The sequence below is a fragment of the Dromiciops gliroides genome, chromosome 4, assembly GCF_019393635.1.
Source record: "Dromiciops gliroides isolate mDroGli1 chromosome 4, mDroGli1.pri, whole genome shotgun sequence".
NCBI lineage: Eukaryota > Metazoa > Chordata > Mammalia > Microbiotheria > Microbiotheriidae > Dromiciops > Dromiciops gliroides.
In genome coordinates this window covers 228,009,117-228,033,560 of record NC_057864.1, presented here as the reverse complement: position 1 = coordinate 228,033,560, position 24,444 = coordinate 228,009,117, and the positions used below count along the sequence as shown (strand labels likewise).

The window sequence follows — 24,444 nt, the reverse complement described above, 5'->3', positions numbered from 1 at the left end:
AAGGGGATGTGAGGGAAAAATCCATCCTCTTCTCAATAATTCTCAGGAACTCAGCAGCGAAGTGACAAAGGCTTTATTTTCTTCTCATGAGAAGGAGGCACCCTAGTGTGCAGCTAGTGGGTGCCCAGAAAGGGCACTCCCAGGCCCTGTTTTATACCCTAGTTCCTAATGCGAATGGACCTTCCCCTTTTTCATCACTGGTTGGGGTTACAATCTATGAGCAAAAACTAGCTAATCAGAGTGCAGTATTCCCACCCCTCTTCCTTGTATGGACTCAGGAGTGGACCTTATACTTCCTTATATGGACACAACTCTGGAGCAGACCTTATTGAGACCAGGGCTCCTTGAACCATGTGACCTTGATAACCTGAGGGGGAGGAGGGGATCTGAGACCTTTGTCCTACATACAGATCAGGGGGAGTATGACTGACTGTTATATCCACATCGAGAGGAGACAACTACCCATTTCTCACAGGGGATAAGCAGTGTATGTGGGAATCATAAAAGGGAGGGTGGATTAAGGAAGGCAGTGTTCAGAAGCAAAACAGATATTTAAGGCAAGGATAAAAAGAGAGAAAAGGATAATGAGAAGAAAACAGGATGGAGAGAAATATACAGTAATCATTACTGTGAATGTGAATGGGATGAGCTCACCCATAAAACAGAAGCAGATAGCAGAATGGATTAGAAACTAGAATCCAATGATATTTTTTTTCAACAGACATACTTGAAACAGAAAGACACATGCAGAGTTAAAATAAAGGGCCAGAGCAAAATCTGATATGCTTCGGTTGAAGTTAAAACAAAACAAAACAAAACAAAAAAACCCCAAAACCAGGCAGGGGTAGCAATCAAACAGACAAAACAAAAGCAAAAATAGACTTAATTAAATGAGATAATCAGGAAAACTACATTTTTCTAAAATGTACCATAGATAATGAAGTAATATAAAAAATTTTACTTCAAGTTCTTTGATAAAGGCCTCATTTTTTCAAATATATAGGGAACTGAATCAAATTGATAAAAGGTTAAAGGATATGAACAGGTAGTTTTCAAAGAAGAAATCAAAGATATTTTTAGTCACAAAAATGCTTGAAATCACCATTGATTAGAGAAATATAAATTAAAACCACTATGAGGACCAATCAGAAATGACAAATACTAGAAGGTATAAGGGAAAATAGGTACACATAAACTCTTGGTGGAGTTGCTTCATTTTACTACTTGATTTAATGGGCTCAAATCACAATGATTCTCTTGAGGGTTATTTTCTAACATAGCAAGATAGCACTGTCTTGGAGAGAAAATACTAGCTTCGATGGACTGCAATGAGAGAAGTTGCTATACAATATCTTTCCTAAGGAATATTCTGTCACATTCCAAATGCTTTTCCATTATTGACTCTATTATAGAAATATTTCACTATTGGACAAAGTAGGTGATCTAAACACTTAAAGAGTATTACATAGCTCACTTCCTTGAAATTGTATGCAATTGCTTTTTTAAAGTAACTTTTTCAATTGAAGGGGATCAATGAAAAGTCAAATGCAAGAAAATCTTTTTTTGACATCTTTTTTATTTTGCATCTTTGGCAAGGAATATACCTAGACATTAAAAAACCCTACATAATGGATTTCCATAATTTTTTCCAAAGGTCGAATGTATTGGAAGGATTTTCCAACCTGACTGATGCATTTTTTTTTCAGAAAAAAATAACGAATGGGTGTTCTGTGTCTTTTTTATCTATAAGAGTACTTTCTGCCTATACATGGATATAATATATCCTAGAAAATGATTACACAATAAGAAAGAATCTGTTATGCTGCTGACCTATATGCTATATATAAAGAGCCTTTGTGTTACCACTTGATTTTATTGGCTCAAATTACAGTCATTCTTTTCAGGGTAATCTTTTCCATACCTGGCAAGATATCACGCCCCTTCCTACCTCAGTGAGTTTGGTACATTGCTCACAATTTATTTCTCCTCCCCAACTCCTGCCTTATCCTAGAAGATATCAACATACATGACTATTCCTAAAATACCCTAAGTACTCAGTTTCTCAACCTACTCTTGTCCCATAAGCTATTCTTCCACCTTGCCTCAGTCACACACAAAAATAGTCATATAGTCATATGCTTGATCATTCCATCACCCATAAATATACCACCTTCATGTTCAAGAACTCCCAAATCCTCCTATTTAACTATTTATTAGGTTTTTGTTGTTGTTGTTGTTGTTGTTGTTGTTGTTGTTTTGAGGGGCAATGAGGGTTGAGTGACTTTCCCAGTGTAATGATTGGAATGACACCACCTAGGAAGGAGGAAAGGGAGCCTGCGCAGAGAGTGCTGGCCTTTTTTTGGCTTCCGGACTTGATGGTGGTGGCGGCAGAGGACTTCACAGGAAATTTGAGGAAAGATAGGAATGCCAGGCTGTTAGAATTCTGTTCTCAATCTTTTTCTTTCTATTTTCCAATAAACCCTTAAAAACCTAAACTCGTTTTATCAGTGATTTTTAGTCAGTTTCCCCCAAACTGGGGGAACACATTAGAATCCACATTTAGAATCTTAAATTACACACCAGGGTCACACAGCTAGTAAGCGTCAAGTGTCTGAGGCTGGATTGGAACTCAGGTCTTCCTGAATCCAGGGCCAGTGCTTTATCCACTGTGCCACCTAGCTGCCCCCTCTTTATTAGTTTTTAATCTCTCCCTCTGCCTTCCTTTGTAAAACCTTACCACTTGATGAAGTAATTCAACTCTACACTATTCTCCTTTCTTGAATCACCAGCCCCTTATCATTTTTTGCCAATTATTCCTTTATAAGTCTCAGTCTTAGATCACTCTCACCATTTGCCAACTTTGAAGAATTCTTCTTCACTATCCTAATCTCCACAGTGGTTTTCATCCTTTCTCAAACCTTCTATGGCTCCCCTTCTTACCACCCCCTCAGATGAGAACCTTGTGTCATATTTTATAGAAAAATTGAGACCATAATTGTGAGCTCCCTCTTCTCCCCTCTTCTTTATCTCCTATTACTTAGATGCCTTCTTCCACTATCTCATCTTTCACCTATCTCATATGATGTGGTAGTCTTACTCCTTACCAAGGCTAATCCTTTTACTTTCTCAAATCTTCCCATTCCATCCTCTCTCCTCCAACAAATTGCTTCCTCTATTATCTCCACTCTATCACTTATTTCAGTTTCTCCCTGTCTACTGGCTCATTCCCTGTTGCCTACAATCATGCCCATATGTCTCCCATCCTCAAAAAACCCTCACTTGATCTTTCCTTCTCTGCTGACTCTTATCCTATATATTCTTTTGCCCTTTATATCTAAGTTCTTAAAAAAGTTCATCTACAATAAGTGCTTCCACTTTCTTTCCTCTCTCTTCTTATCCCTTTAACAATTCAGGTTTTGAACTTATAATTTCATCAAAATTGCACTCTCCAAAGTTGCCACTTATCTCTTATTTGCCAATCCAATGAGCTTTTTTCAATCCTTATTCTCTCTGACCTCTCTGCAGCCTTTGACACCACCAATCACCCTTTTCTCCTTGATATTCTCTCCTCTCTAGGTTTTTAAGACACTGTCTTTTGACCTGGAAAGACTTACATTAGCTGATGCAAAATGAAATGTAGTGTGTACAGGGTAAAAGCAATATTATGGGGGTGATCACCTGTGAATGACTTAGCTATTCTCAGCAATGCAATGATCCAGGAGAACCCTGGGGGACTTGTGATGAAAAATGCTGTTCATCTACAAAGAAGGAACTAATGGTGTCTGAATACAGATTGAAGGATATCTTTTAAAATTTTCTATATGTTTGTTGAGGTTTTTTTGTCTTTGTTTTCTTTCACAGCATGACTAATATGGAAATGTCTTACATGACTACACATGTATGACCTATATAAAATTGCTTTCCTTCTCGATGTTGGTGGGCGAGGGGCAGGAGGGAGGGAGAGAATTTGGAATTCAAAGTTTTTAAAATGAATGTGGCTGTGTGACCCTGGGCAAGTCACTTAACCCTCATTGCCTCAGAAAATAAAATGGGGGGAAATGAATGTTAAAATTGTTTTTCATGTAATTGGGGGGAAAATAAAATACTAAATAAGAATTTAAAACCCACTATCTTCTGGTTCTCCTTCTACTACCTGACCAGTCCTCAGTTTGCTGGATCCTTATCCAAATCATGCCCTCTTACTGTAGGTGTCCCTAGGCCCTCTTCTCTTCTCTCTATGCAATTTCACTTGGTGATCTCATCAGCTCCCATGGATTGCATTTCTAATGACCCAGTTAACCCTGTTTGCTTCAGTTCATCATTTGTAAAATGAGCTGGAGAAGGGAATTGCAAGGTACTCCAGTGTCTTTGCCAAGAAAACCCCTGATGGGGTCACAAAGAGTTGCACACAACTGAAACAACTGAACAACAACAATCTCTGAATTTTGGCAGTGAATATTGCTTTGACTCTATTTTGAAGTTGCTTTACAGAAGTGACCAATGGATTCTTTTTAGTTTCACTTTATCCTATGAATTTAAGAGTTCTGGGCCATTTTCATTTATAAATCCTTGAAATATAATATCTAGTTTAGTATATAGACTTTTTTCTGATCATGGTTTTCATATACTTCAGTCATTCTTATATTATTTCTCTTTGAACTATTTTTGGGTCATTTAAAATATATTTCAAATATTTTGGGTTTTTAATTTTTAAAATTTTGTTTTATTTTTTCTTGTCTTGAGTGTTTTTCTAGCTTATTCTAATTTTTAGAGCATTCAGCCCTTTCATGAGGTTTTTCACAATTTGTACTTAATGTCAAGTTTCCTTGCCATTATTTCCTCTCTAGCTTTTTCATTCTGTATCTCTTGTTTCATTTCTTCCTGCTACTCCTGCTATCCCTATTGCCTGTACATTTTATTCTCTATTGCTTTACCTAGACTTATTATGGAGTTGCTATCCATCTTCCTTGGTGTTTACCTCTTGAGTGTCCCTTAAACCAACATATTTTCTTATGCTATTTGGAATTTTCCTTGGTTTGCTCATCTCATTAGCTTCAGTATCTAGGTTGGAGGGTGTGGGGTGGTCTGCACTTGGGTCAAATTTTGCAACTTTTACCCTGAATATGATGGTCCAGATTAAGTTCCCCATTGAAGGAACTCTAGGGCAGCTCTGGCATTCTGCTCTTCCTCAGGGATCCCCCTTGCAATAGAGCTTTGCTCTATAAGCAGAACCTAACTGCTTTAGCCTTTTCTTGGGATCTCTGCATCCTATTGCTTGGCTTGGATTCCTACTACAAGCTTTTGGGACTTCTTGGGCAGGATTTTGTCTCAGGCATATCTCTCATAATTGGGCCAATAGTGTCTCCCTGGACGTGTCCATAATATCCCAAGGCTGATCTCTTTGAATGGTCTCTTATTTCCACTGGCTTTGGAAAAGGTTTAAGCTAGGCTCAGAAGCTGTTGGGTTCATGCCAAGTTTTGCCTCAAGCTGTGAGTATTGCACTGGAACCACTTAAAATGCTTTCTCTGGCTGGGGTCCTGTAGTCATGGGCTTCAGGGAAGGCTCATATTGGGTTCAAGGCTGTTTCCTTTAGTCTGGGAGTGTTGTGCTGGAACAGCCCAGAATGCCCTGAGACTGTTCTCTCTGGCAGAACTCCTACAGTTTCTCAGAAGTCTTAGGCATTGTTGGGCTCATGCCAGGAATGCTGCACCTGCCCAAAGCCTCCAGGGTCTGTCTGAGCTCTGTTTTCTGTGCCCTATCTCAGTGCCTCTGTAGGACTTGGGTTTCTTATGGATTCTTTAGTTGGATGCGGGTTCTACAAGTGATTCTTTTTATTTCTTACCAGTCATGCATTCTTATTTTGTTTTGGGTTTTTTGTGAGGCAGTTGGGGTTAAGTGACTTGCCCAGGGTCACACAGCTAGTAAGTTTTAAGTGTCTCAGGCTGGATTTGAACTCAGGTCCTCCTGAATCCAGGGCCAGTGCTTTATCCACTGAAGCACCTAGCTGCCCCAGAGTCATGCATTTTTAAGTCCCTCCATAGGGTCTCTCTCTCTCTCTCTGTCTGAGTCTGCATCCTAGTTTGCCACTATCTTACTTGTATTTCCTTTTTCTAACTTTTGCAGAACTAGACAATTCTCTGGCAGGTGGTATAGGTCCAAGGACTGTTTGACTAACTTCTTAGAGGAAGGCAGGGACAGTGAGTCTTCTTCCTTTATGACTAAGTGAGTATAACAGACTTCTGGACGAGATTCAGGTAGATCTTAATTTGGCCAGAACACAAAGGCTGTCCCACCAGGAAAGAGAAGTGTATGCTTTTCTTTTTGAATGTTTGAGAGCCATTTGTGCTGTTTGAAAAGTGTTGGAAAGAAAAATAAACCTTTCTCTTGAAGCTAAGCTACAGCAAGTTACAAAGAACAGAAGTCCTGGGAGCTGACATTCAGCAAGTAGAACCACAGAGAATAGTGTAACAGTATAAATGGGAGCTGAAATAAAGAAGATGGTGTGACAAGAGAAAATAGTGGTTGAAGGTGAGCTATAGGAGCCACTCAAGAAAATGAAAAAGTTCTATGAAGAGTTAATACCACCTTCTGGGAGACACACACACACACACACACACACACACACACACAGAGAGAGAGAGAGAGAGAGAAAGAGAGAGAGAGAGAGAGAGAGAGAGAGAGAGTTTGTTAATATCCCATTCAGAGTAATATGGTAAGTCAGAGAAAGAATACTCTCCTCTGTTTATAGAACTTGTTTTCAGACTCTTTTGTTAATAGCCTTGAATATAAAGATTATTTGTTCCCCAATATCTGTACACCAAATATATATTTTTAAATTTTATGTTTTTATTGATGTCTTTTTTGCATCATCCTAGTTTTCTACAGTATTCTTTTTCTTTCCCTTCCCAGAGAGCTGTCCCATATAATAGTATTTTTATTTTTTGTTTATTTAGAATTTTATTTACAAATAGTATTTTTAAAGAAAAAATGAAAATAAAGATGAAAGAATAAGCCCAACTTATTGCAACGAAAAAGTCTGAAAATGTGTGTGTGTGTTGTGCTATACCTGTGGACCTCCCAACTCCATGAAGGGGTTTGTTGGGAGCATCCTTTCATATTTCTTTATTCAAATCCTTTTTGGCTTTTAAAATAATTTTGCTATGTTCACTTTTGATTTGGGGTGTGTGGTTGTTCTTTCCATTTGCATTGTTTTAATTATTGCTTATATTATTTTCTTGTCTCTGCTTATTTCATTCTGTATCATTTCATGTAGAGCTTTTCATGCTTTTCTGTATGTGTTATCTTCATAATTTCTTTAACATGCCTTTTATTTACTTATTTTTTATTTTATTTTCATTTTCCATTCCTAATTCTCTCTCTCTCTCTCTTTAATCTTTCCCCCACCCATTGAGAAGGCAAAAAATATAAAACCCATTATACATATGAAGTCATGAAAACATTTCCACCATTATCCATGTTCTCACCTCCCCACGCCCAAATAAAAAGCTTGAAAAATAGAGGGAAAAATATGCTTCAATGTACACATTGACTCCTTTAGTTCTCTCTCTGGTAGTGGATAGCATTTAGAACATGAGCCCTGAGCAGTTGTTTGGATCATTCTACTGACCAGAATTACTAAGTATTTCACAGTCTATTATCTTTACAATATTGCTGTTACTGTGCAGATTGTTCTCCAGGTTTTGCTCACTTCACTTTGCATCAGTCCATATAAATCTTAGGTTTTTCTGAAACTGTCCCCTTCTAATAGCACAATAATATTCCATCACATTCACAGACCATAATTTGCTCAGCCATTCCCCAATTGATGGCCATCCCCTCGGGTTCCCACCACAAAAAGAGCTGCTATAAATATTTTTGTACATGAGTCCTTTTCTTTTTATCTCCTTTGGGTATAGACATAGTAGCAGTATTGCTGCTAAATGGATAAGCAGTTTTATACCCCTTTGGATAAAGTTCCAAATTATTCTCCAGATTAGTTAGATTAATTCACAGCTCCACTGACAGTGCATTAAACTACCTGTTTTCCTACAATCCCTTCAGCATTTGTCATTTTACTTTTCTGTAATCTTATCCAATCTGATGGTATCTTTGTGTCAATACCTCAAAGTCGTATTTGCATCTCTCTATTAGTTACTTAGAACATTTTTCACATGACTATTGATAGCTTTGATTTCTTCCTCTGAAAACTGCCTGTTCATATCTATTGAAGATTTATCAACTGGGGAATAGCTCCTATTTTTATAAATTTGCTTCTACTTATTTAAGAAATGAGGTCTTGGGGGGCAGCTAGGTGGTGCAGTAGATAGAACATTGGCCCTGGATTCAGGAGTACCTGAGTTCAAATCCAGCCTCAGACACTTGACACTTACTAGCTGTGTGACCCTGAGCAAGTCACTTAACCCCCATTGCCCCGCAAAAAAAAAAAATGAGGTCTTTATCAGAGAAACTTGCTGCAAAATCTTTTCTTTAGTTTCTTCATAACTTCATAATTGCTTGCAATACAATTATATTCCATTATATTTGTGTATCACAATTTGTTTATCCATTTACCAATTTGATGGGCATTGCTTTTGTTTCTAATTCTTAGTTATCACAAAAAGTGCTACTATGAATATTTTAGTGTATTTGGTAATTTTCTTCTTGCCAATAGCTTACATGGTATATAAGCCCAGCAATGCAGTTCTTGTCAAACTCAAATAGAAATGGATCCCTGTGGGATACATAGTGACTTAGAAAACCACAAATTAACATTATCTATGTCGTATTATATTTTTATTTATTTTGTTAAATATTTCCCATCTACATTTTGATCTGGTTTGTGGCTAAAAGCTTGACACTTCTGCAATAATAAGTTAAAGGGTATGGATATTTTAGTCACTTTATTTGCATAATTTCAAATTACTTTCCAAAATGGTTGTACCATTTCACAGCTTCATCAAGTATGTATTAGTGTGCTTATTATCACCCCATAACTTCTCCAACACTATCACCATTTTTTGTCATCTTTGCCTTTTTGCAAATTTTTGAGTTGAAACACCATGGTTGTTTTGATTTGCAATTTTCTTATTATTACTGATTTGGAGTATTTTCCCATGTGGTTGTGAATACTTTGTGATTCTTTTTTTGAGAATTTTTAAATATTCTTTGACCAATACATCAGATGTATTGGGTATTATATATAATTATTAATTGTTTACATATCTTGGATACAAAATTTTGTGAGAAATTTGGCATAAACTTTTTTTTTCTCATTTGATCACTTCCCTTCTTATCCTAGGTACATCGCTTTTGCTTGTGTGGTAGCTTTTCAGTGTCATGTAATCCATGTTATCTATTTTGTCTTTTTAAATTGACTCTATTCTTTGCTTGGTTAAAAATACATTTCCTACCCAGAGGTATTTTATATGATTATCTCCTAAATTTTTAGGAGATCTTTAATGTTAAGGTCATATCTATTTAACATATATTTGAGAAGATGATTTAAGGTATAGGTCTACATCTTATTTCTGTCCAACTACTTTATAATTTTCCATTTTTTTTATCAAATAAGGCGTTATTTCCTAGGCAATTTATGTTTTCTATTTTATCAAACGCTAGGAGGCCTGAATGTCTGGAAGTGCTATTTTTCCATTGTTCCTACTTCATTTCACCGTTTTCCTTGATCTCTTGTTTTTCCAAAAGAACTTTGTTATTATTTTATGAAGCTATATAAATTATTCCCTTGGGAACTTGATTGGTATAACATTAATAGTGCAAGTTAACTTGGTAGTATTGTTAGTTTTATTATATTGCTAATGACCCAGCTTTGAGCACTAAATATTCCTCCAGCTATTTAAGTGAGTCCTTATTTCTTTTAGGAATATTTTATAATTGAATCTATATCAATTTTATCCAAAACTGAGAAAGGGATACTGAAGTTTCCTGTTACATGTCTATGTCTTCTTGTAGCTCAGTTAATATTTCTTTTATGAATTTGAATGCTAAGGCTTTTAGAGCATATACATTTATTACTGATGCTGGTTTATTGTCTATGATTCCTTTCTGAATAATGTAGTTTCCTTGTTTATCCTTTTTAATTTTTTTGAATGTTTGTTTTTGCTTTGTCATATACCATGATTTCAACTCCTACTTTTTTTGGATTCATTTGATAGCAAATAGTAACTTTTCCCCATTCACTTTGGTGCATGTCTTTGTGTTTTTTTTTAAATGTATTTTTGTAAACAAAAGATTGTAGGGGTTTGATTTCTTAACTTATATGTCACTCTTTTTTATTGGATTATTTAATCTACTCATATTTACATTTGTGAGAGTTTTAGGTTTATATTTTCCACTATCTGTAATTTTTTAAAGTTACAGTCTGTCCCCCTTCCACTATGTCTCTTCAGTTACCTTAGCTTTATCTTTTAAAAAAAAAAAGTTGGCTACTTGCCAATTCCTAGGGCTCTCTTCTCCTCATCCTTTTGTTATTCCTTTCTCTTTAGATATTTGTTTATTAGTTTTCTTTTTCTTTCTTGCTTTTATCTGATTATCTAATTCTTCCTCTTCCCCCCACCCTTAGTTACTCAGATTCCCCCTTCTGATCCTCCCCACCAACTTGTCCTGTTGACATTTTAAAAAATAAATTTCATTTGGGGGGCCTTTTTTCTGAGAGGATTTCTCTTTCTTCACTATCTACTGTCCCTTTCTGTCTACTCTAAACCCTCACACTCTGGTTCATTGGCTTAGTATTACTTTTATTACTATTATTACCATTATTATTATTACTATTACTACTACTACCTCTATTATTATTACTATTATTATTGGGATATCCATTTTGGGCTCTACCCTTTAAGAAGTTTCTGCCACTGCCTTGTAAAGATGGCTTCCCTGATACCCTTTTCCCACTGTCCTTCACTTCCTGAAAGATGCCAATTCCTGTAGGTGACTAGAAGATACTGTCCAGATACAGGAGCACTTCTCCCTCCATTCCTAATTATGAAGGCCATCACTGACCTATACTCTCCACCTGATCATCTTCCTTCCCTATTTGTCCTAAAATATCACCCCCTCCCCCCAGGTTTAAGTCCTCCTACTCCCTCAGGTGCAAGTTGCCCACAGAAGCCCCAACTCATTTCACCTTGAGGGAGGAAGAATGGTCTTTTCAAGCACCAATTCCCTTAAGATAACATTTAATACAAGATCCTTATCACCCTTCACCCTTAGGAGCATTCATAATTGCCCCCCCCCTCCCACCATCAAAGTAAGGTCTTCATTCTTCCCCTCCTTGTTTACCCCCTCCTCTTGACTCTTCATCCACTCCCTTGCAGTGTCCCTTCCTGAGACACTATGAAAGTTACTTTCCCCTCGTTGCTAGCCCTCAACTTGCTCAGGGTACATCACATATGTTCCCCACCCTTCCATGAAGCCTCCCATTTTGTAACTGAGTCTAATTAAATATATATATATATATATTCACTAGCTAGCAGGGTATTGCAAGGTTCTGTCCATAAAGTCCCAGGTCCATCTCTCCACCATCACTTCCACCTGATTTTTGCCTTCACTTCTATCTGTATATATTTAGAAAGAAGTCTCTTGGGGCAGCTAGGTGGTACAGTGGATCAAGCACTGGCCTTGGATTCAGGAGGACCTGAGTTCAAATCCAGCCTCAGACACTTGACACTTACTAGCTGTGTGACCCTGGGCAAGTCACTTAACCCCAATTGCCTCACCAAAAAAAAAAAAGTCTCTTATTAGTTTCTTCGCTGTCACTCTTGTTGTTCTTGGCTGTTGTTTCCCTTCACCCCTTCACCCCTCCTGCATTTCTGTTGTCAGTGGCATTTGAGAAGCAAATAATCTGTTCGGGTCTCTCTCTCTCTCTCTCTCTCTCTTTTTTGGTGAGGAAATGAGGGTTAAGTGTCTTGCCCAGAGTCACACAGTTGGCAAGTGTCAAGTGTCTGAGGAGTGATTTGAACTCAGGACCTTCTGAATCCAGGGCCAGTACTTTATCCACCTAGCTGCCCTTCATTTTCTTTTAAAAAATACTTTAAATGCCTCAACCTCAGAATTGCAGGGGAGGTCACCCTGTGTTGCATTCTGAGATCCGTTATTGCTCTTCAGAATATATTATTTCATTCCCTCTTGCATTTTCTGGTAAATGCAGAATGGTCTTGTGTTATTCCAATTTCCTTCCCTTTGTGAAGGTCTTTCTCATGATCACTTGCAGAGTTTATTTTTTAAATGGAATTGTTAAATTGAATCTTCTATGTTGTGGAGTTTACAACCATTCAAAAAAAATTCTGGCGGTTATCTAAGGAATATTTCAATTGATATTTCATTTTGTCTTCAGAAAATGGGCAGATCTCTGTATTATTTCTTGCATTATAATATCATTTTTTTTACTCTTTCTTCTTCTAGAAGACCCTTGCATCCCATCTTTGAAATCAATGTTTTGCTTGAATATTGAGAATTTATAAATTTTTAAATTTTTTGCCTTTGTCTAGATAGTCCTTCACTTCTGTGTATTTGCATTTTTAATAAGTTGTCCTCTCTTTTGTTTCTTTGGTGAAATGTGCCATGGCAGATTCAATTTTTCTATTCTATAAATTATTTCTGTTTGAATAAGGCAAAAATTCAGCTTCTTACATTTCTCATTTCTCTTTTAAACCACTCAGGAATAGCACACTGTGGTTCTATAGAGTCCTCAAATTCCACACGGCCATCTGTCTCATCTTTTTCTTTCACATAAATGTTGTTTCTATATTTTTTTGACTTATTCTTTATTTAGAATCTCACTGTTAAATTTTCATTTGGTTTTGTGTTTTTGTTTTGTATCTTCCCTGAACCAATGACTATTTTTATTATCTTATTGTCTGAAAAGATGTGTTAATTTAATTTTTTTGTGGGGCAATGAGGGTTAAGTGACTTGCCCAGGGTCACACAGCTAGTAAGTGTCAAGTGTCTTTGGTTGGATTTGAACTCAGGTCCTCCTGAATCCAGGGCCAGTACTTTATCCACTGTACCACCTAGCTGCCCCAATGTATTAATTTTATTTCTGCCTTTTTACACTTGTTTTAGGTTTCTCTGTGAAATAGTACATGTTTAATATTTGTAAAGGATCAATATGGTAAGTTCAATATGGTGCTGAGAAATATGTGGATTTTTTGTCATCCTATTTACAAAACACCATAAATGTTTTAACTTTTAACTCATTTCTCCAGCAATTTGTTCAGTTCCATAATTTCCCCTTTTATTCATCTTTCTATTAGACTTATCCAAAACTGAGAGAGTGATACTGAGGTGTCCTTTTGCTATTTTGTTATGGTCTCTATCTCTTTGTAGCTCAGTTAATGTATCCTTTATGATTTTGACTATTAAAACACTTGGAACATATAAGTTTGTTACTGATATTACTTTGTTGTCTATGGCCCATTTCACCATAATGTAGTTTCCCTGTTTATGCTTTTTATTTTTTGATATTTGTTTTTGCTTTATCTTATAGCATGATTGCAATTCCTACTTTTTTGGATTCACTTGCTCCATAGTAAATTTCCCCCCATCCTCATAACTTTATTTTGTGTGTTTGCTTTTGAAATGTGTTGATCTTTGGATTTTGTTTTCTTGTCCAATCTCCCCCCCCCAATTTTCTACAAAATTGAGCTTAACACAACTTCAAAATAACTTTGTCAATAATCAAATCAAACAATGAAAGTTCTCAAAAACATGTCTAAGGGAATTCAGAATCTTAGTTGTTACACATGAAACATATAATAAAACAAAAATTGAAACATTCTTTAAAACTTAATATTACTAGAGTGCCCCCTTATGGAGGGTAAATTGAGAAGACAATTGCTATGATATTAATTTCTAAAAACTATTTTTATCTTTGTATCATCACTTTTTGCATCATCTGCCTAATTATCCTCATGCCATTATGAGAAATTTAAAAATCTAATATAATTGGTAACAGATGTCAAGGCCAAATCCAACACTGTATTTATCATGACACCTGAGATAATTATGGGGGTTACCATAAAAGAACAGAGAAACGATGGTATATGAGCATTCCCACACTTGAGCTATTGCTTAAGCCATGCAGTATGCCAGGCTTAAAATAGGTGGATGGAATATATGTCCATGCCACCAAACATATTGGAGGAAACTGAGTCAGACTTAATCAGATGCATGGGATTGAGATGTCCATGGCATCAGGCATATAGGAGGGGGCATAGAAGCCAGGTGTAGAAATGAAATGGGTGGGATCAAAACTTCCAGCCATCTGTACAGTATTGTGGGGAAAAATAAAATAAAATAAAATATTAAACCAAGAGAATCCAACCTCAACATTTGTCAAAAGCCGTTCCCTCGGCCATACCTTGATTTCATGCATGTCTCCCCTCATGTGACAGTTCAATGTCTGCTCTTGAATGTATTCCTCTTGTGATTGGATGGCATCTTGGCCAACTGGCATCTGATAACTCAGAATAAGGGCAATTAATGTCTTAAATGATAAGTTCCCATAATCCAAGTCTCATATGGATTTAAAAATTGAGGATAATAAATGATTGCAAAAATGTGAATGTACCTTGACTCAGAATATAATATACAATTATGCAACAATTTCAAATAATACCCCCCTTTTTTTTACTAAGTATACAATTACTTTTGTGAAAAATTGGAACATATTTAAATACAAGTTAAAGCACAACACAATCTCAAAGAAAACTTTTTTTTTTTTAAAAAGAACTTTTACAAATGTTCCCCTCTTTGTTTTTGGAATATGCTTATCAAAAATAATGCTTCTAGAATCAATTTACACTTGCCATGGCAACCAATTTTCCAGGGAAATGCTTTATAGAGTTCGATCAAATAATCACTTGAGAGAAAAAAAGAATAAAAACAAACAACTCAGAATATGGGAACACAATACTCTCAGAATTAACATTGTATTATGAAATCAAAACCATCTTGCATTGTTTCAAAATAGAGATAGATGAATGAATAGAAGAAAATACACATGAAAGAATAAAAGAGAATGAAATTCAAACTAGGGAAATCTGAATAAATATGAACTTAATGTTAATAAGAGTATTATAAAATATAAATTTGATTCCATGACTATTAAAAGCTTTTGCAAATATTCCCCCTTTTGTTTTTTTTTAAATTTTATTTATTTATTTTTTTTTAGCGAGACAATTGGGGTTAAGTGACTTGCCCAGGGCCACACAGCTAGTAAGTGTTAAGTGTCTGAGGCCGGATTTGAACTCAGGTACTCCTGACTCCAAGGCTGGTGCTCTATCCACTGAACCACCTAGCTGCCCCATTCCCCTTTTTTTAAGCTAAGTATAAAACACAATCTCAAAAGTATGAAAATCTCTATGAAAATAAACCCATACCATTAATTTCAAAATGTAGATGTAATAGCATAGAAATCCTATGTAACCTCAGAACTGACATTATTACTCTGAGTGAATTTAGAACACTTTTAATTCTGATATCTAAAATTCCCAATACTCATATCAATACCTAGCTGCTTACTTCTACATTTCTGTAAAATATGTACCCTTCCATGGCAAATGAGGCTGAGTCTTGAACTATGATGATGATTGTAATTTTTATTCAGCTTAAGTTTTTCTTCTTTAACCCCTCTATATTGTCTGTCAGCCCTTTCATAATACAAATGCTTTAGAAGGTTACTAATTAAAGACAAAAGCAGATTAGCAAAATTATGAACAAAACGAGCATATCTGGAATTTAAAGGGCTTTCTAAAGTTGTCTCAGAATCACAGTTCAGCTGGGGTAGGGCTGAAAATACAGGTAGAGAAAGCTGTGCATGTGCAAGATCAGGACCTGAGAAAGGTGGATTAGATCCCAGGCAGGAGAATCAAGGAGAGGAGGGGGAGGAAGTGGGGTCTGGAGAGGAGGGGAGGAACCAGAGCAATTTGAATCAGACTTGATTTTGAACTCAGGCCTGGTTTCCCCTTCCCCCACTGCTAGGGGATTAAAAGCTTCTAGAGGTTGGGTCATCGCCTCCAGGCATGCAAAATTAGAGCAACAATTAGTGTTAGAACTTGGAAAAGTTGCAGGAATCAGAGGTTTCTTTGAAAAAGCATGGTTGGGAGAGAGGATATTTATATTCCCTTGTGTGAGCACCTTGCTGGCTCTTCTAACAAAAATAAAAATAAAAATAGAAAATCCACAAAAACAAAGCATTAACATGATCTTATCTCCCATTTGTCTGGTTAAACAGACTAAAATAAAAAATAGGGTATTTAGGGAGTTGAAAAAACACATTTGAAAATTTAAAGGGAAAAAACAGCCAGTACTTAGAAGTTTAAAGGGACAGGGTAGGGGAAATTTCTTACCCAACCAGAAGATTAGAAGACTGAGGTTCAGCTTTCCTCTTTGTGGTCAGCCATCTGTTAAGGCTAAAATTCTAGCTATACTGTCTAAAATATCTAATGAATGGTTGCCAATAAATTATAAGCTTTAGCAAGAGTTCGACTTTTAAGCATTTATTAAGGAGAATAAGAATTTGGTAAAGAGAGAAGGAAAGGCCTAGATTCATCTATCTATTAAAGGGAGAGCGCATTTCTAGCTGCCTTCTCCGCCAGAGACCTCAGGAAAGAGAGTGAGTCAGCATGCCAGCCTCCCCCTTCTTCCTCCCACAAGCAAACATCACTTCCTGACGCCAAAGAAAAGACACATGGTCTTGCCCTCAGAGACCTTCACCTCATGGTTGAGACTTTCTACAGTAAGTCTCCAGCAGGTGGCGTCATTCCAAGCATTACAGTATATAATGCTATTCTTTAAATTATCCTGCTTATATGGTTCCATCTGACCTTTATGTTTTCTTCTGAGCATTAAAAAGTTTTACTGGCTTTTGGTGGCATAACTATTGCTAAATATTTCCTCCCCCCTCTACCATCCCCATTAACAATGTGGAGAAAAAAAATGAGCAAATTCCCCACCCCCAAAGTACACCCTTGTAACAAGCATTCAAGCAAAACTAATTTACATAGTGGCGATGTCCAAATATCTCTCTTTGTATGTTGTGTCCATCACCTGTCAGGAGGTGGGTAACATGCTGTATTATAGGACCTTTGGACATATGGATGGTTATTACATTGATTAGAGTTCAGTGTCAGCTAGGTGGCCCAGTGGATAGAGTTGTAGGGCCTGGAGTAAGGAAGACTCATTTTTTTGAATTCAAATCTGGCCTCAGACACTTATGTGCTATGCAACCCTGGGAAGTCACTTAACCCTGTTTGCCTCAGTTCATCATCTGTAAAATGAGTTGGAGAAGAAAATGGCAAACCACTCTAGTTTCTATGCCAACAAAACTCTACATGGGGTCACATAGAGTCAGACAAGACTGAAAGTGACTGAACAATAAGTCTTTCAAAGTTCTTCTTTACACTGTTATGGTCCTTTATTTTCCTACTACTGCTCACATTACTCTCATTCAATTCTCTTAAAGAGTATACTATTTACATCCATATGCTTATATTTATTTATTCATTTACAACTTATCCAAAATATAATTTGTGGTATTCCCTTACATTCTAGTTCTTTTCTTTCCCCTTTTTACTCCTCCCTTTAGGAAAAGGAAGTTTGATTTACTTGTGGCTATTTTATCTTTTTTATCACATCTTCCTACCTCTCAGTGACTTTCTTCCTATTGAGTTTGAAGTATTCCTTCAACATACTGTGCCAATGTGTATATAACCCTCCTTTTCCCATTTCAGATAAGAGCTTCATTAAATGTCATTATCCCCACCCTTTTCCCCATGTTTGCATGCTTTTTCTCACACATACTAATTGTGGGAAATAAGTTCTAATCCTTTAGTCCTCTTTTTTATACTAGTGCTTTCCTTTTTCCTCCTCTCCTCTTTGTACCCTTCAAATCCCAAGAACATATCCAATCCATACCCACCTATTTTTCTTTTCTTTTCAACTCCCTCCACACCCTTTAAAGATATGAAAATTCTGAAAAGACACATATTACCATGCCTCCATGGGACCAGGAAGCCATGTCAATTGAGTTTGAGCTTTGCTCCACCTCTTTATCAATTAAGTTCTGGCTTTGTCACTTTTTGTAGAATATCTAGCTTAATGTATATTTTAGGGGGAGGGGAGGATTCTGATAGATATTGGTCTTGTTATAGTGAAGGCACATTACTGTACCCCTTTCAGATCTAGACAAATCAAACAACAGCAAAACAAACAAAAAAAATACCATACATAGAAGAAGCCAATTGGAATTTATAAAAGTTCTATCTCTGGTGATTATTGAATGGGAATTAAAAGGAGCATAAACATTCTCAGCTGTGTATGGCACCTTCACAAAAATTGACCATTAGAGGGTTAAAAACTTCAAACATACTTGATGACATATGATTCCAGTTTCCAGCCCTCAATCATAGGTTTTTATCTGTGATTTTAATTTTTAAACCCCTTTTCATGATTCATTCCCTGAGGCTAGTGTTCCCCAAATTTTCCCCTGACTGTTCCGTTTCCTTGTTGAATATTTCATGTGTGTGTCTGTCAGTTCAGATGAAAATGAGGTTCAGGTGATGTTTATTTCTCCTATCCCTTCCTCCTCCTTGTTTGTGTAGTCTTCTACTTGACACCTCAATGAAATTAAAATTATGCCAGTCTCCAACTTATGTATTTATTTTTTTTTGGTGAGGCACTTGGGGTTAGGTGACTTGGCCAGGGTCACACAGCTAGTAAGTATTAAGTGTCTGAGGCCGGATTTGAACTCAGGTCCTCCTGAATCTAGGACTGGTGCTCTATCCACTGTGCCACCTAGCTGCCCCCTGTCCCCAACTTATTTAATTACTTCTCTGAATTGTCATGGCATCACAGTTCTGAGGGGACACTTGTATCTCCTCCAATTATGATAGAAATACTTGGATCAATAGTATTTGCTTTCTCATTTCTCTTGTCTTTTTGTGTTTGTTTTTCAAAGTTTTAATGTAGCTTTGGGTTTTCACCTGGAATCCTTGATATCCTCTTTTTCACTAAAAGTTCAAATTTCCCTCTATAAAATTACACTCAAGTTTTGGGGATTAAGTTGTTTTTGGTTATAAACCTATTATCTTGCCTTTTAAAGTATCTTATTTATTATAAGCTCTTTGCTTTTACATAGTGATAATTGCTAAATCTTGTGTGATCTCCCATGGTATCTGAATTCTACCAATGTTTGTAGCTCCAGTAGACTACTTCTGTCAGTTAATTGGTCTGTACTTCTTGCCTTATTCGCTTAGCTGCAGGCCTCAGTGACCTGGTTGGGAGCTGAATCTGTGGCCCCATTCCAAGGGAAATAAAACACTGCCTTTCTGTTCCATCTCCTTCCTTGCCTTAACTTACAGTTAGGCCAGGCTTAATCTGGAACTGTAACTGCTCCCTGCTCTCCCATGGGGCTACATGATGGTTGCTCCTAGGCATTGGATCCCTCCTCATTCCAAGTTGGATCCATGACCCAGCTCTGGGGTCACATCAATAAAGCTGCAGGTTTCCTTGCAAGTCACACTGGGTCAGGGCCAGGGCCAGTTGCTGCTGCATTTGCAATTTCTCCTTTCCCTGATCATATACTGCTTTGCCAAAGGTTCCTTCTTTCATTCCCACTGGATCCCAGCTCCAGGGTCAGGGTCACTCAATTGTTAGTTGGCTCCTGTTCCTGCTCATTGGGCTGAAAATCCTTTTTTCCTTTGGATTTCTGGTGCTCTTCCTAGACCTATATTCAAGTAGCTCTTGGGAAGCGTGAGGCTATCCTGCTTCCTCATACTTTGACATCTTGGTTGATATCAGTTTGATAAACATTATGGACCTACTAAATGCAAGACACTGAATATATGCACATATATGTGTGAGTATATATATATATGTGTGTGTGTGTGTGTGTATGTGTATATGTAATACGAATGACAAATTTACACAAACCTGTCCTTAAATTCATATTCTTCCCTTTCCCATTTACTTCCTCCCCTCAACACCAGGTTTACCATTCTCCCCTCTTCTTATTTGTGCTCTCTCCATGATTGTTTCATGTTTCTTCCACCTTTCAACCAGCCCCTGACCATTTCTCTGTTTTGTATGTTCCCCTTCTATTCAGTTTTGACCTATAGCTCCACAATACAAACCAATTTCTCATACAACTGTCTTTTCTCATTGATTACAGTATCTCTGTAAGCAGAAAGGTTTATTTTTATGTAGGAGGCAGTTAGGTGATACAGTGGATAAGGGTGCTGGGTTTGCAGTCAGGAAGACCTGAGTTCAATTCTGGCCACAAACACTAGCTTTGTGACCTTGAGCAAAGTCATTTAATATCTGTTTGCCTCAGTTTCCTCATCTGTAAAATGGGGAGAATAATAACACTTACCTCCCAGGATTCTTGTAAATATAAAATCACTGTAAAGCACCTAACATAGTGCCAGGCACATATTAAGTGTAATAACATACATGTTAACTATTATTATTATTACTTTCTGCTTGTCAGTAGACAGAGTACTGGGAAAACCTGTCCCTTATGAAAAGGAATTCTTTTGAAAAAATGAATCCTTTTGAAAACATCGAAAGAGTTATACAGGTGTTTTTGGAATCACACCCTTTCTGGGAAATATTGGGGGCTTTTTGGAATATCTATATCCCATGTATAAATATCCTCCTAAAAACCTAAAGGTTTGGCACTAAACAAGTAATTTAATTATTCTGTCCTTTTCCTGCTAACATTTTTTCCCTTCTCTTCCCTCTTCAATACCTCATAGCCAATGAATTTCCAATTCCTGTAGATTCTGTGTGTGTGTGTGTGTGTGTGTGCGCGCACACGCGCATGCACACATGCATGTGCTCCCTCTTCTCTATTCCCACTGTCATTCCACAGGTCCTTATTACCTGCTTGGACTACTACAGTAACCAATGGGTCCAGATGGAAAGATCCACTAAGGCAAAGACCACACCTTATCTAAACTTTATTTTCTCCCAAGTATTTAGCACAATGCTTTTTAATGTAGAAATTCAAAGTAGGTGCTATTCAGTAGTTTAAACACTCTAAGCTTTGATTACCTTTGTTAACTTGCTCTAAGCTATAGGCAGTTCTTTTTTTTTTTTTTTTGGATGGGGCAATGAGGGTTAAGTGACTTGCCCAAGGTCACACAGCTAGTTAAGTGTCAAGTGTCTGAGACCGGATTTAAACTCAGGTCCTCCTGAATCCAAGGCCGGTGCTTTATCCACTGCACCACCTAGCTGCCCCAGCTATAGGCAGTTCTAACTGAAATAGTAAAGCTGCAGCAAAGAAAAAGCAGATAAAAACTGAATAGAAAAAGATTTTGCATCAGTTGCTTTCAGTTATCTGTGCCATTTTTAACCCCCTCCTCATGAATGTAAATACTTGGTTAGTAACTACCTTAATCATATAGATATTTCATAATAGCCAGATGGCACCGTAAACATTATCTTGGATAAAATTACTAGGCATATGACTATAATTTTACAGGAAACAATATATAATTGCATAATAATTGGCCTCTGATATTGATATACCACCCCCATCCAGTAAAATGTAATTGCCTTGAAGACAGAGATGTTTGTTTTTGTCTTTTTATCCTGTGTCCAGCAGTGTTTGTTATATATTAGGTACTTAATAAATGCTTGCTGAATTCAATTTTCAGGATGACAAAAGAAACATCAAAATGATACTATTATCCAGACCAAACTATTTTAGTTTCACTTTTTACCTCTCATGGATTTCTTGGACTCCTGCTACTGCTTTTTTTTTTTTTTTTTTTTTTTTTTGCGGGGCAATGGGGGTTAAGTGACTTGCCCAGGGTCACACAGCTAGTAAGTGTTAAGTGTCTGAGGTCGGATTTGAACTCAGGTACTCCTGAATCCAGGGCTGGTGCTTTAACCACTGCGCCATCTAGCTGCCCCCCCTGCTACTGCTTTTGCCTGCTGGTCATATTTCTTTTATTCCTGTCACATTCTCAGATTAAACTCCTGATTTTCACTACTACCTTACTCTACCACCCAACACAGCTGACCACCACTTCAGCCTGTTGTCTTTTTCAATTTTGACTCCTTTCCCCAGTGCCCAAAGAAAACTTTTCTATGAAAAAGTCAAGCTCATTGGGTATGAAATATAATTAGAATAATGTTTTAAGCATTATACAACTAAAGATGATAATACCAGTGATAATTACTTTATAGGAATTAAAATAATTTCAAAGTACTTTCCACTGATTATGAGTTTATTCTCACAACATGCCTGTGATTTAATAGTGCTGGGATTAACTTCCACATTTTAAAGGAGAAACTGAGGCACAGAACATGACTTAGCTAAAGTCACACATTAACTTACCAATGGAATCAAGAATTGAAGGAATTTGGGAGAGGTTAAATGATGGAGAAGTATAAGTCTCCATAGCTATTCATTCCAGAAATTATGGGGCAAACAACTTTCTCTAAAACAGATTTAAGGACAATGTAGGCCTTTTAAAAATATTATTTTCCCTGATCTCCATTTCTTACCCCTTCTTATCCCCAACAAAGCTGCTCTGCCAAATTAAAACAAACAAAAATATTCAGTTAGATTATCTTATTCCAGTTAAGGTTTCAATAGTTACTGATCTTTTTCCACATAGGACAGTCATAAAACCTCTCTCTTGTTTTGATCTTGTATGTCTAGCTTGAGCTACTAATGAAGGTTTTTATTGTTTTCATCAATAGAACTTGTTTGTATGGATTCTCTGATGTCGAATAAGTGCTGAACTCACACGGAAGGGTCTCCCACACTCATCACATTCATAGGGTTTCTCTCCAGTGTGGATTCTCTGATGTTGAACAAGGCCTGTTCGACCACTGAAATCTTTCCCACATTCTTTACATTTATAGGGTTTCACTCCAGTGTGGACTCTCTGATGTCCAATGAGATGAGAGCGTTGAATAAAGGCTTTTCCACACTCATTACATTTATAGGGCTTCTCCCCTGTATGGGTTCTCTTATGTTTACTAAGGTCTGAGCTATGACTAAAACCTTTCCCACATTCATCACATTTGTGTCGTCTTTTCCCTGCAAGGTTTCCCTGTTGCCATTCTAATCTGCCCTCAGGTTCAAAGGCTTCTCTGAATACAGGATCCCAGGAAATGTGTCCACTGAGTCTGCCATATATATCCCCAAGTGATTCCATGTCTTCAGAAACTTCTTCCTTCTGAATTGATTCCATATCTTCAGTTCTGGTTTCATCATCTAAAATAATAAATAGATTATGCAAATGTCTCCTCTTCCTTATGGTAATAGGAAGTAACTTAGAAGAAGGGTTCACAATAAACGAAATAAAACATAGCTGAAGAATGCACAGTTTGTATGAGGTATGAGACATGTCTATAAAATAAGACTGATTCCACAAATCACAAATGAAAATCAGAATTTAGAGTCATACTTCCATACACATAAACTAACACATATTAGGCATTACAAAAACATTTGTTAAATGAATGTATGGGTATATACCGAAAAAATTACCATACAATATACAGTGGGCGGGGTGAGGAGAGATAAGCAGGAACCAACAGTGGAGATATGGGACCAAAGGGCAGGATAGATTGGACATAGATATCTAGGTAGACAGAAAGTATATATAGTTTATATACTATATTGGGAATATACCTAAGACCTGGGTAAGAATATGAAAATGGGGAAATTGTAATGAGAAAATGAGTATGGAAATTAAGGAAATTAGAATGAGAAAATTGGAAAAGAAAAGAAGTTGGGGTTATAGTATAGATAATTGGTAAATACCAAAAGCATTTATTTTGTCCAAAGCAAAGAGAAGAGAAAAAGAGAAGGTGACTGGGAAGAAAATAAAGAACATGATAGGTAGGGACCAGAAATGAAGCAGGAAGGGTAAGATATAGGTAAAACTTCCTAGGAACATAAGAAATAACAGGTTAGGGTTAAGAGTGGAAGTATGGAATGTGGTATGTGGCCAGGAGCATGCAATAAAATATATTTGAAGTAAATGTGAAAGAGAAAGCTACTAGTCTTTTAGGGGTTTAAGATTACCCTCAATCCAGACACATGATGGCTGTCAGCACAGCAGATCTAGGTAGGCCTGCCATACAATATTGTCTTTATGTAGTGGACTCTCAGATCTCTTTATCCAGCCTCATGCACAAGATAGAATAGACAATTCTTATGTAAAATTAAAGTTTTTGCAGGTGCAAAAATAATGTAACTAAAATCAGAAGCAGGTAACTAGGAAAAAATCTTTTTAGAAAATTTCTCTGATAAAGGTCTCATTTCCAAAATATAGAAGGAATTTATTAAAACTCATAAGAATAAGAGTTATTCTCAAATTGATAACTCCGCAAAGTATAGAATTATAGGAAGAAATCCAGGCTATTGACAATCATGTGAAAAAATTCTGGAGAGGCTATGGGGA

The 24,444-nt window shown here is 36.8% G+C and overlaps 2 protein-coding genes across 2 annotated transcripts in view; one reads left to right on the top strand and one right to left on the bottom strand.

Moving 5' to 3' along the window:
- Positions 1-24,444, top strand: part of LOC122752702 (zinc finger protein 850-like) — a 1,092,329-nt gene that overhangs the window by 231,075 nt on the left and 836,810 nt on the right.
- Positions 22,584-24,444, bottom strand: part of LOC122752722 (zinc finger protein 436-like) — a 35,477-nt gene continuing 33,616 nt past the window's right edge. The window contains 1 exon segment of the mRNA XM_043999611.1: positions 22,584-23,079. Within this exon segment, the coding sequence (XP_043855546.1) occupies positions 22,723-23,079 (357 nt within the window). The 3' untranslated portion in view covers positions 22,584-22,722.